Source organism: Primulina huaijiensis, chromosome 11 (assembly GCF_012295235.1).
Source record: "Primulina huaijiensis isolate GDHJ02 chromosome 11, ASM1229523v2, whole genome shotgun sequence".
NCBI lineage: Eukaryota > Viridiplantae > Streptophyta > Magnoliopsida > Lamiales > Gesneriaceae > Primulina > Primulina huaijiensis.
The window spans coordinates 2,755,681-2,768,966 of NC_133316.1; the positions used below are offsets into that span (position 1 = coordinate 2,755,681).

The window sequence follows — 13,286 nt, forward strand, 5'->3', positions numbered from 1 at the left end:
TAATGATATAGTAGCAAAAACTTATGTGAGACGGTCTCACGGGCCGTATTTTGTGAGATGTATATATATCTCTTATTTGGGTCATCCATGAAAAAGTATTACTTTTTATACTAAGAGTATTACCTTTTATTGTGAATATCGGTAGGATTAACCCGTTTCACAGATAAAGATTCGTGAGACCGTCTAACAAAAAACCTATTCTAATATAACAATATATCATTTGATTCTCCATATATAAATTTATCATTCATATCTCATACATTCTTCATATTCTCATTCCACTAACCAACCATTACACTTATTATCTGTACTTAAAGTAAATTTATTTTAAAATTTAAAAATATCGAATTTTTAGTTAATAAACTATTGAATGGTTATAGTACGCTAATCGTTCTATGACGGGTAAACCCTTCTCTTGTACCCAAAAAAAAAAATTTATTGAATTGTTATGACTAATTATTGTGTTGGGAAACGTGAAAAGAAAAAAAATTTGGAAAGATAATAAAATTGAAGGTTATTATTTATCTCTATTTGGAAATGAAAACAAAACAAAAGAACACAAATTTTACGTTACATGTTTTTGTGCAATTTTGCGCAAATGACTGTTATTTGAAGTGAAGTAGCTTCTTATAATTGATGTAGGTTATACTGCTGATCGATTGATGATGTGCTACTTTTAGAGCAGTATTCGATTGATCACGAATAATATAAATGTTGATAGTGTTAATATATCAAAACTTGAATAATTAGATAAATTGTTAAAGTAGTATCTTTAAAGTTTCTTGAACTCAAATTTTTCGATAATAACTCAAATATGAACCAAATAAATATCCTCACACACTTCACAAATTAAAACTTCAATATGTTGCGAAGTAACAAGTAGAGCTGGCTAGCTAACTATATAATCCTGCAAATTTACTCCTAATATTTTACTGTCTTTTGTGAGATGGGTTGACTCGATTCATAACTATCATGAATAATAATACTTTTGACATAAAAGTAATATTTTTCGTGTGATAGGTCGAAGATCCGTCTCACGAAATTGACTCGTAAAATCGTCTCCTTTGAGTTTTGTGTTGCTCTATAATAAGAGAGATAGAATGTAATTTCATAATTATAATTTTGATATATCATAGTATTTTTTTTATGATATATTTCACTTAATAAATAAGTAGAGTATGTCTCTTGTGAGACGGTCTCACGAATTTTTATCTGTGAGACGGATCAACCTTACCGATATTCAGCATAAAAAATAATACTCTTAGCATTAAAAGTAATACTTTTTCATGGATTACCCAAATAAGAGATCCGTCTCACAAAATACGACTTATGAGACCGTCTCACGTAAGTTTTTGTCAAATAAGTAATGGTCGGATACATGTGGTGTGTACATAAATCATGAAATAAGTGTACGTAGCATATATGACACATTTCAAAACTTTACTCGACAATGGAAATTAATCAAATAAACTCTTATCAATTTGGTATCTTTTTTTTTTTTTTTTTGTTGGTTGAAAACTTCGTGGTTGTTTTTTTAATCTTGCTTTGAAGACAAGTAGTGGAGAACCATAATTAATTTTAAATAGGAAAATAGTTGTTGGAGAGACCATAATGACTTGGGTGTCTCATGAAGTATTGACACATCCAACAATCAAAAGACATAATTTAAACACAAGTCATTATCGATAAATTTTTTAAACACGAGTTGATCCGATTCATATTTACAATTAAAAGTAATATTTTTGATTTGAAATATTATATCCTCTAAACTCTGGTAGGGGAAAAATTATATTAACAAAAAATTAAAATATTTATTAATAATAATATATTGTGTTGCAAACAAAGAAATTCAAAGTGATGACAAAACATAGTTCTAAAACCGATATTTTCGATTTTTGAATCGACTATGCTTTGGTTTCAAAACTCATGATTCTGATTACAACGAGCGGTGAAACTGGAACTGAATCTCTTGGTTATAAATTATTTCCATTTTGGTTAGGATTTGGACCAATTTGAATTAATAGTACAACTTGTAAGATGATTAAACTAGTCAGATTTAATAGTTTAGATTTTATAATTAAGTTGTCTATATTTAGGACATGTTCTTCAAAGTAAATTTTGATGATCGATTTTAATTATCTATTTTGGGAGATGGTTTCGGTTTTGGTCCAATGGGCTGAATTTAATGGGCCAAGAAAGGTGAGATTGCAAATGGGCCAGCTCAGTTGACTAACAAAATTTGGGCTCTACAGCGTGTAATTTACAACATGTTGAAAATTTCATCCAGAGTAAGCGGATTTCAAATTCTTAAATCAAATTTATTATGTATATTCAAGCAAATAACTTAGTTAAATATTTATATTTTACATTTAAAACTTCATTGGAAATCCGTTTTGGACTTTGGCTAGTGAAACACAAGTAAAATTATTAGCAATGATCTTTAAATACCGTCCCTAAAACCGTCGCCGATGGTTTTGACAATTGTTTGATGTCAGAATATCTTGTGGTGTTAATTATTTTTATTTTAAGTAAAAAAAAGGAGAAATAATTGGTTAAAAATCTTTTCTTGAGTTTGGGGTCGTGTGACAAGTTTGGTGCGACAATAATGAAGTTTTGTGTTTGATTTTTGAAAGGATTTCTTTGATTAATTTTTATTCACACAAAAATTGTGAGAAAACTTAGCTTCAAAATTAATGAAGAGGATTCCTTTTGGTTGGCGTAGACAAGGCTCACGTCTCTCCACTGATCCTAAAGCAACACATTGTATTTACGAGCCATAACTTGTTCATATTTACAATAATAAGTGATAATTTCGACATGAGTGACCTAAATAAGAGATCTGTCACACAAAATTGATTCGTGAGACTACCTCACAATATTTTCTGTGTTATTTTTATGAACACTAATTAAATCGATTTTAGATTTCACATTTTTATTTGGATTCGGGTTATATAATTTTGTTGAAGAAATGAATTGTATAGATTCAAGAGTAGGTCATTCATAAAACGGTCTCACGGATCTTTACTCGTGAGACTGATCACTTCTGTCCATATTTACAATAAAAATTAATATATTTGACATAAAAAGTAATATTTTTTCGTGGATGATCCATATAGGATATATGTTTCACAAAATTGACCCAGACCGTTTCACAGAAGTTTTTGTGTAGATTTAAAACACCTTGTTTCGGCCTAAAAGACAACTTAAAAATTAATATTCAAAGAATTTCGAATATAAAAATCACCATCCCAAATAATTAGATTTGCTGATTCTTGGCCTTGGAATTGTATAGTTTTCAGAAATGATATTGTTCTTGGCTGGCCTAAAAATGGGAGGGACCAAAGAATTGTGGTGGGCCTATTTTGGGGTAGGAATCCAAAAAGTGGAAAATGTTAAGCTTATGACCCAATAATTATTGAGAGTAGCAATCGAATCCTTGAAAAATCTTGGCCTTTGATTCTCGCCAAAAGAGCAAGGTTCTAAAAAGCGTGAAACGTCCCGAAGTATGGATATCGAGCTCTAAGTTTTTCAAACTTAAGCGAGATTAGCACGGGCTTAAGCGTGAAAAATCCTTTTTTATCTTTAGTGTAATTGTAATTATCTCAAACCAATAAACAAATAAAATAATACATAAATATGATAAATTTAAGTCTGATGCATTAATTATCATATTTATAAAAGCATAAAAATCTCGAAATTATAATTTTTATTTGTTTTTGCAACTAGACCACATTAAAAAATGTTAAATATTTGTCAAATCATTGTCAGATACGCTTAATCATAATTAAAATTAAAAATTAAACATCTAAATTATAAACCTAATTTATTATTTTAAAATAAAAAGACATACCTTCAAAATAAAAAAAATTAAAAAATAAACAGATGCGATTAATTGTGCTTAATCACGTTTAATTACACGCTTAATTCGGTCAAACTATGATTTGACCATTTTTTTCCGCTTTTCTCCGAAGCGGGATGTTTTTGTCGAGCTTCAAGCTTAAACGCGTTTAAACGGAGCTTAAGCGGAGTTTTTAGAACACTGCAAAAGAGACATTCACATCATGAAAATTATAGTTAACTTTCAATATTTTCTATTCATGTTTTTTGTATTACATGTTGGGGTGAGTTTTTGAATTCAACTCTGTTTAAAGAAGTGAGTTTTATGTCACTACACTACTACGAGAGCGTTAGTAAAGAATATGAAAATATACATAAGACTCCTTTATGCATTTTCTTAATTAGTACCTTAGTGGGTCTCCATTCCCCATTTCACCGGAATCAAACATGCACTTTTACTTTTAGACCCAAAAGTTGCTAAAATCAACACTTTCATGTGCTCGCAACTCACATTGCATCATTCATTCACTATAGCTACTATGTGGAACCAAACAAGATGGATGGAAAAAAGAGAGACATAGAAAACCAATAGAGAAGCGAGGAGAAAGAAAGACCACAAACATATAAAGAAACTGGTTTTGTAAGGAATCGTCGATACGATTTTAATATATTTTGTTCAAGCGAAGAAAAACAGCGTCCACTGTTAGGTTATGAACCTCAGTGATGTTTCATCTCAAAAAATTTGCATGTTAAGTGATGTAATATTCTTGAGTTTACAAATCACTCTTTATTAGTTTAATATATTGATTTGAGACATTTGTACTGTTGTCGACCTTTGAGAAGCCAATGTCAGTGGCAGCCCATTCTAGATGATTTTCATTTACTTTTCAGAATGATAGTCATTTCCTTGCTCGCTCCTTCCACTACGTCGACTTTCAACGAAAGCATCGATGTTAGGTTATAAACTCAAAAGAGGTATCATCTCAAAAGACTTTTCTATTTAGTGATGTAACATTTTTGCGTTTATAAATAACTCTTTATTTATTTGGTATATCGATGTTTGACATTTGTAACGTCCACTCATTTCTCGTCTGATCGCTACGGCATCCACGCCTCATGAACTTGCATGGTATTTTGTTTAGACAACAAGGAGGATGGAAAACCATATGAATTTGGACCACCCTTTTGTTCCACCTTTTCCTTTGATTATTATCAACTTTATCAAGATGAAGATCTTGATCAATGATGATCATTGATTGGACCACACTACATTTAATGCGTGAGTTCTATATAAACGAATTGCATTAATATTTTTGGGCCACTCTTGTATTCCAAAAGGTGGGCAAAGTCCTGTTCAAACCCGTACAAGTTACAACTTTCTTAATATAATATTGTTATTAAATAAAGTTATAAGGGATACTAAGGTTGCTCCGAATGTGCAGCCTATATTATCGTGAATATTTCATATCATATATATTAAAATTTTGATATAATTCACATTTATCGTATACATTTATGCAAACATCGATAAAACGACATTCTGATCTTATTCAGTGTACAATTTTTCTCGTTTCGTCACATCTAATAGATGAATGTCACCTCGTCGATGCTTACATTAAGTGAGTAACATATCAAAATTATATACATCGCAGCGGAACATCGTAAGTAATATCACCAATGAATAAGATGGACACCAATATTATAGTGATCACCTTAAGATTGGGCTACGCCCACTCTAAATCTCTCAATGAAATCACTTTTTTTGTTAATAACAAAGAAGATAAGAGAATTGAGAATGCAAAGTATTTCACTCAGAACACTTTGATTATAACATTCACTTTCTCTCCACTAATAGTATTCTTTCCAAGGATAAACATTCTTTAGGAAATCTTACACTAAATCATTCATCTCACATCTACATTTATGATTGTAGATGAGAGGATTTTGTGTTTTGGTGTGATTTTGAAATGAAGAATGAATGGATATTTATAGGTGAAGTTTAGGGAAGAAAACAAAAAATAAAACATCATTGCTTACATAACAAATCAATAATTTTTGACTAACTCAAACCATGTGTTAATTTTTTGTCAAAATGTGTTGTTGAATTCCAATATGGTTGCTTGAATATCAACAATATCAGTTTTGATATGTTGTACATTCACCGTGCATATTTATATAAGCATTGATGAAGTGACACTCATATGTTAGATGCATAATTTTTTTTGTGGTTCATATGACTTAGTTTCGATTTTGTGGAATCAGTTCCCTATAAAAATGATATGATTTAGTGTTAATTAATTTGTTTTAATGGAAAAATACTTAATTATCGAATGTTTTTTCGTAACATCTATTTAAGACGGCCTGTCAGAGCAAAAGAAAGAACACATTTACGTGAAAAGCACTTAACGGGTTAAAGATAAACAAACATTATAGAATCTATCGTAAACAAATTGAGTATTAAAAGAGATACATCGATCAACTCCCAAAAGTGTCGATAATGGGCTATACGAGTGAGACATATAACCACAGATCTCCAAAAAATTCTAACTGTAAAAGTTATACCACATACAGTGCACGATGATTTTTTCGGGAAAATCACATTTTTGGTTTTGCGATTTTTATCGATTTACGATTTTAGTTAACTATGATATTAAATTTTAGTTTTGGTTCTCCATCTTTCTTTCTTTCGAAATTTAGTATTTTTTCTCGACGTGGATGACATGCTAGTTGCTATCGACACGACGCTGACGTGTGCAGCAGTGTTACATATGGACTCATAATTTTCTCCTATTTTTTTGGGCCGGTCAAGATTACTCCAAAAGTGTAAATCGGCAAGTGTTGGGATTTTAAGTGTATTATCATACTTAAATCCCTACTATCGTAATTACTAATTAGTGTAAGATCCTTAAAAATGCAATTTCGCAATATCTCCTTCAAACTTCCCATTGCGTAAATCTCCATAGAGTTGGGCAAATGGATGGCAATTGCGTCATGTATCTTATCATGTTTCGATCACTAATTTCGTGATAAAGTTCTATTTGATTTTCTTAATTAGATATTATATCCATAGGGATAAGTGGTCCTAAACCCAATAATTAATCAGAAAATGACATCTAAATCGATCCAAAAATTAAATTTCTGGGTAATAAAATAAAACTAGGAACAAATTCTCGAAAAATTTTAACCTTATAAAAACTAATGGTACAATCTCTGCCTTTGAAATCTGATCTTTCATTCTTCTTGTGATTGTTAATGAATGCACCCATATCTACTGACAAAGAACTTAATTGTGAAACCTAATTGGACCATCTAAGAAGATAGATTCAAAATCATAAAGTTTGATCAAAACTTATGAAATTAACTTTAAAAATGTTAATATTATGGTATATTGTTTTCATTAAAGTCCCATCATCTTAACGCACGAGAGATCGATGTCACTCATTGCAGTATTTTTTTTACTCAAACACGATTAACCCAACAATACATTATATTAATTAAAATGTGTTATATATTTTTGTCTTGAATTTAATTAATATTTTAAAATTTATTGTATAAGTGGTTACAATATATCCCTATAAACAATATATGTTGACAATTCTCATAAAACCAAGATGATTAATTACTGCGAACTAATTGTTATATGAACCTATTATGCAGTCACGTTCACGAAAGCGTAGCTTGGAGCATGCATGCAACTATTGTTCACATATAGTTACATCTATGAATATGTCTCTAATGAGACGGTCTCACAAATCTTTATTTGTGAGACGGGTCAACCCTACCGATATTCACAATAAAAAATAATACTCTTAGCATAAAAAATAATACTTTTTTATGGATGACCTAAATAAGATATTTGTCTCATAAAATACGATCCGTGAGATCGTTTCACACAAATTTTTGTCTACATATATAGAGAATAAAATGATTCAGTGGCAGTGAGGGAAAATAACTTTATAAACGAACAGGAACAGGAAAAAATTTGAAAGTCTTATTAGAAATTACCTCCAAACAAACGGCCTTTTAATGCTGCTTTATTAGAAAAAGTCCAAAACCCCAATTCCAATGATCTGTTCCCCACCCCAATGAATTAAACTCCAAAATTAACTGGCTGTTTTCGGTTCCCGTGAGTTATTTTTATTTTTGTTGGGGAATATTTTGTTTAACATAAACTATAAAAAATTATGTGTCTCAGATTTAAATGTTGTCTTAAATATTATAACAACTACTGACAACATGCAACAGAATAATATAACACACAAATAAATAACTTAAACTAAATAACTCAGAAAATAATTGTGCACAAGTACAGTGTCTTGGTAAAATAATCACTAGAAAACCAACTTGGGTTTACAAAAACCATTACTAGTGATTTTAATGAAAACCAATTTTCTCAACATATTGAGAAAACAAATTACTTTCTAAAACAAATAACCAGAATAAAACATATTCAAGAAAGCAGAACACGGTGCCGAAAACATGAGTAATAAAAAAACGATTTTCAGTCAACACTTTCACACATGTTGTCTGCAGGTGTTTCCAAAAATCACAGCAACATGTAAAACATCACTCTTCAAAATAATGTCCTTGTGAATTGTTTTTCTCTTAAGTTCGCGGCGTGTAAAAGTGCAAAGGTGCGAAGCTACGAAAAGTGAAAACCTAAGTCTTTTTCATCAGCTTGTCTCTCTCTTTATCTCCTAAAGTCTATCTCCAAAAATAATCTTACAAGATATGAAAAATTAAAATTTTATTATAAATAAACTCTTTTAAAATACAATATCATAAAATTCTTATTATAATTATTACATATCTAGAAAGATAAAATCCTTAATTAAATATATCAAAATATCTTATCAATAAGAAAAAATATTTAAGAAAAAATTATTTCAAAAAATAAATTATATCTTGATTTTTTTATATATATTTTAAAAATAATGAAAAACAAATACTTGCAGGTGATGATGTATCAGGAAATTGGATTGGAAAAACAATATGAATCTACACTCGGGAGAAATTAAATAATATAATATGGCTTTAACTCTCCTGACTGACAGGTAAATTTAAGATTCCAAATAAATAATTCTGGCATCATTTATTTCAGAAGAAACCTGAACGACCACTTGTCTTTATCCGGCACTGTAAAAATAATGGATCAGATTTGTTTTTGACTTATAATTTCACATGCAGTTGGAAATAAATATTTTTTCTGAGATTTGTTTTTGACTTATAATTTCACATGCACTTGGAAATAAATATTTATTTTCTGAAAAAATAAGAACTTTTTCAATTTTTGTTCTGATAAATAATGGGTTTTCGGACGATGATTGCATGTATATAGCTCCTCCTAGATTCGGACTGCAAGAAAGAAAGAAATTCGCACGCCCACCATTCAATTTTGAGTAAAAGGACAAGCACAAGATTTATTTTATAACATGCATAATACGTACACTATATATACGCATACGTTATATATTTTAATATAACATGTTCAATTATATTAATCATATGATCAATTCGAAATAAAAATACACGAGACCGTATATTCGTACATGTATTTTGTTCATGTCTATTAAAATTCTTTTATTCTCTTAATTTTCTATATACGCTTTTTCCTAACTTGCACTTTAGTTTTCCAACTTGAAGCAAAAAAGGAAAAAAATTAAGAAATTTGCGTTACAAAATCGATACTGATTCCACTATCCCCAATCTATCCAGCCGAACCTTGTGGTTCCAATGCAAACAAGTCATTCAATTCAACTTTAGCCAAAGAAAATTACATCAAGTCCCCTCACCCTACCCTTACCCACTCCCCCCTACCACTCTATATATATATCCACTTTGCATGCAAATTTTTCACATCATCGAACACACATCTCATCTCCTTTTGTCGATCTTTAATTAAATTGATTGAGTTCAAGAAATAAAAACTATCTCATTTTTCAGGCATGGCTTCAAGGTCAATGAGTTCATGGACACCCCAAGAAAACAAGCTCTTCGAGAAGGCATTAGCCCGATTCGATAAGGACACCCCCGACCGTTGGCAGAATGTGGCTCGGGCAGTTGGTGGCGGGAAATCGGCCGACGAAGTGAAGAGGCATTTCGAGATTCTGATGGAGGATGTCCGCCGGATCGAATCTGGTCGTATTCCCATTCCTAATTACAGAAACTGCTAGCTACCTCTCTGTGAAAGAAGGAAAAAAGGGTATATTGTTATTATTATGTGTTTATTTATTTATTTATTTTAATAATAATAATATTGACTTTATTTTAGGTTATATCTCTTTTGGAATTAATGGATTCTGTTTCTTTTTTATCTCACATTCATTCATGCATGCAAAGGAATATTTTATGTCGCTATTGTGCATTATCCCATGAAAGAAAATGCCACTAAATATTCCTTTTTTTTCCTTTGAAAATATTTTATTTTTGTCTTTTTTTGGCGTTTTGATTTTATTTTTGCTGATAATTTTTTCCCTTGCTTTATGTCTTTTCCATGTGACGGGCTAAAAACTAAAATCCAAAATCAATTTGAAAATTGAAATTGCATGTGCGTGGAAATCAATACGCTTATTATTATTTATTATTATTATTATTGTTTTTTCTTTTAATAATTTTTGTTTTTTGCAGTCCTCTGGAATTTATCAACAATCAAGTGATCAAGAAGTCATAGGATCGACGCAACAACCAGCTTTTCTATTTCGTCGTCATCTTTTTTTACTTTCATTTTTCTTTTTTATTTATTATAATAATTATAATTGGTGTAATCTCGAATAAGAAATTAAACAGTATCGTTTTGTTTTCATTGAATTAAGGAAAATATATGTTTTTGTCTTATAAAGTTTCGATAAACTATGGATACATGCATGTGTTTGGTTCTTTCCTAAAAATTCTATCAAAAATGGGATCAAATATTCTTGAAAGATATAAGAATCAGAACTTAAAGTAGACAACATATTTACACATTCCTTGACTTAGAAGAGATAAAATTATTCTATATGCTATACATTTAGTGTATTTCTCTCCTTATGATAGTTATCAAATGTCAGTCATTGGACCATCAACATAAATGTCAACTTCCGTAAAAATGTAATGGACCCACACAATCTTATGGTATTAGAATAGAGGGATCGAGAAACATTCTTGGTGTAACAAAGACTAACCCGAAGAGATATGAAATAAATGGCATGAAATTTTAACTAAAAATATATATTCATTATCTCAAGTAAATCTCGAATTTAATAAATTTCCATACGCGTGTTGGTTATATAGCAATAAATAGTATAAGTCGTGTTGAGTCGTGTTTTCTGTTTTCACGATTATTCAGTACATGTACATATATAGACTTGTATCAACAACACGAGCCTACTTCTTCGGCTTACTTCAATAACAGAGAGATTTCATTCTCCAACTCCTACTCACTTTAACATGGTATCAGAGCATGCGATCTAGGGCATAGCTTCCAAATTTTGCATCGAAGATTCATTCTGCTGCTGAATTTTCTGCTGCTTCAGCTTGGATGTGATTTCTTGATTAATCGTGGTACAGTTGCGGAATTTGTGGATTTTCTTACAAATCTGTCTGCATATTTTCTCAGTTGTTCCTAATTCATGGCAACTCTCAACAATTTCGGCGATTCTCTGTCGATTCAACCTTCGGATACTCCAGGAATAAACATCATCAATGAGCAGTTGACTGGTGTTGAGAATTATGGGGTGTGGAGTCGTGCGATGTTGATTGCATTGCGTGCGAAGAATAAATTGGCATTTATTGATGGAACTTGCCAACGTCCAGCTGCTGGAAGCCTTACGTTAAATCAGTGGGAACGATGCAACGCATTGGTGTTATCGTGGATCATGAATACGGTTTCTAAAGAGATATTTGGGGGAATCGTATACTCAACTGATGCATCAACCGTTTGGAAGGATTTGAAGGAACAATTTGATAAAGTGAATGGATCTCGAATATTTGCCATTCACAGGGAGATCGGAGGATTGCGACAGGGTAATCTCTCTATTTCTACGTATTATTGTAAACTCAAACAACTCTGGGATGAATATGCATCATTCGTTACTCTTCCCTCTTGTACATGTGATACTGCCCGCAAATATATTGATCATGATCATCAACAAAAGTTGCTCCAGTTTCTGCTTGGATTAAATGATAGTTACGTTCACATTCGAAGTCAGATTTTGATGATGGATCCGCTGCCGACCGTGGGACAAGCTTTCTCTGTTGTATCTCAAGAAGAGTCAACTCGATCATTGTTGGCCATTGAACCTCCGCCGTCAGTTTTTTATTCGTCTCGAAACAAAGTAGATGAACGTAAAGACGTGATTACATGTGAATATTGTCATTTGCCTGGTCATTCTAAAGGAAATTGCTACAAGCTTGTTGGTTATCCACCGGGCCATCGATTGTATAAACCTCAACAGTTTCGAGGACCTAAGAAATTATCCAAGGATAATTTTAAACCAAGGCGGACTTCTCATGATGTAAACATGGCTACTGAGGTACAAGCAGAGACGTTTAATCCAGAAGTAATCAACAACACTCTCGCTATCAGCAACACTCCAATTTTTACACCTGCTCAATATGCTGAAATACTGAAGTTGTTGGGCGGGTCTACTGGACACTCTCCTACTGAACCGATGGCAAATATGGCAGGTAATCTTGATACATCCTGTGGCACAAATTGGGTAGTTGATACAGGGGCAACTGAACATATGACTGGTAATGCCTTGCTATTGCAAAACACTAAGTCCTTGCCTAACTCTAATGGCTCAGTGCGACTGCCAAATGGTAATCAAGTTCATGTTGCCAAAATAGGTTCAGTAGCTTTATCCACATCAATCATTCTCCCTAATGTTTTGTACATCCCTCAGTTTCAGTTCAATTTGTTGTCCATCTCTCAATTCACCAAGACCCATAACTGTTCTGTCATTTTTTACCCAAATCTCTGTATTTTTCAGGACCTCAACCGTGGGAGGATCATGGGGATTGGTAAAGAGAAACATGGCCTTTATCATCTCACCAATATGTCTTCTACGTATTTTTGTTCAAATACTACTGTTGTCAATACGCCTTCTCTATACTCTCAATGTAAGACATTTTCCATTCCACATACTGTTGTTTCTTGCATAACAATTAGCACAAAGCTTTGGCATAAAAGACTTGGACATATGTCTCTTGCTAGAATGAAAATGTTGCCATTTATGTTGACAAATTCTTTTTTGAAGCTTTGCCCCATTTGTCCTCAAGCTAAACAAACTAGATCAAGCTTTCCACAGAAAAGCATGTCTACATCTTCAAGTCATTTTCAATTGATACACATGGATATTTGGGGTCCGTTTCGAGAACCCACTTACAATGGTGAACGTTACTTCATCACGATTGTTGATGATTTTTCTCGAGGGACTTGGGTGTATCTCATGCATTCCAAACTGGATATA

The 13,286-nt window shown here is 31.7% G+C and overlaps 2 protein-coding genes across 2 annotated transcripts; both read left to right on the forward strand.

Annotated features, from left to right (window-relative positions):
* Nucleotides 1-9,709: 9,709 nt before the first annotated feature.
* On the forward strand, nt 9,710-10,675 carry LOC140987315 (protein RADIALIS-like 3). Its single transcript, XM_073455774.1, has 2 exons — nt 9,710-10,039; nt 10,465-10,675. Exon 1 carries the CDS (start codon nt 9,783-9,785, stop codon nt 10,008-10,010), a length of 228 nt encoding a protein of 75 aa, XP_073311875.1. The 5' UTR covers nt 9,710-9,782; the 3' UTR covers nt 10,011-10,039; nt 10,465-10,675.
* Nucleotides 10,676-11,231: 556 nt separating this feature from the next.
* Nucleotides 11,232-12,959, forward strand: LOC140987314 (uncharacterized). The gene is made up of 2 exons (XM_073455773.1): nt 11,232-12,501; nt 12,807-12,959. Exons 1-2 carry the CDS (start codon nt 11,445-11,447, stop codon nt 12,839-12,841), a joined length of 1,092 nt encoding a protein of 363 aa, XP_073311874.1. The 5' UTR covers nt 11,232-11,444; the 3' UTR covers nt 12,842-12,959.
* Nucleotides 12,960-13,286: the final 327 nt, after the last annotated feature.

Coding starts and splice junctions, on each gene's coding strand:
- LOC140987315 (XM_073455774.1), top strand. CDS start 9,783: ATGGCTTCAAGGTCAATGAGTTCATGGACACCCCAAGAAAACAAGCTC.
- LOC140987314 (XM_073455773.1), top strand. CDS start 11,445: ATGGCAACTCTCAACAATTTCGGCGATTCTCTGTCGATTCAACCTTCG. Junction 12,502..12,806: donor ACCGATGGCAAATATGGCAG/GTAATCTTGATA, acceptor TGTATTTTTCAG/GACCTCAACCGTGGGAGGAT.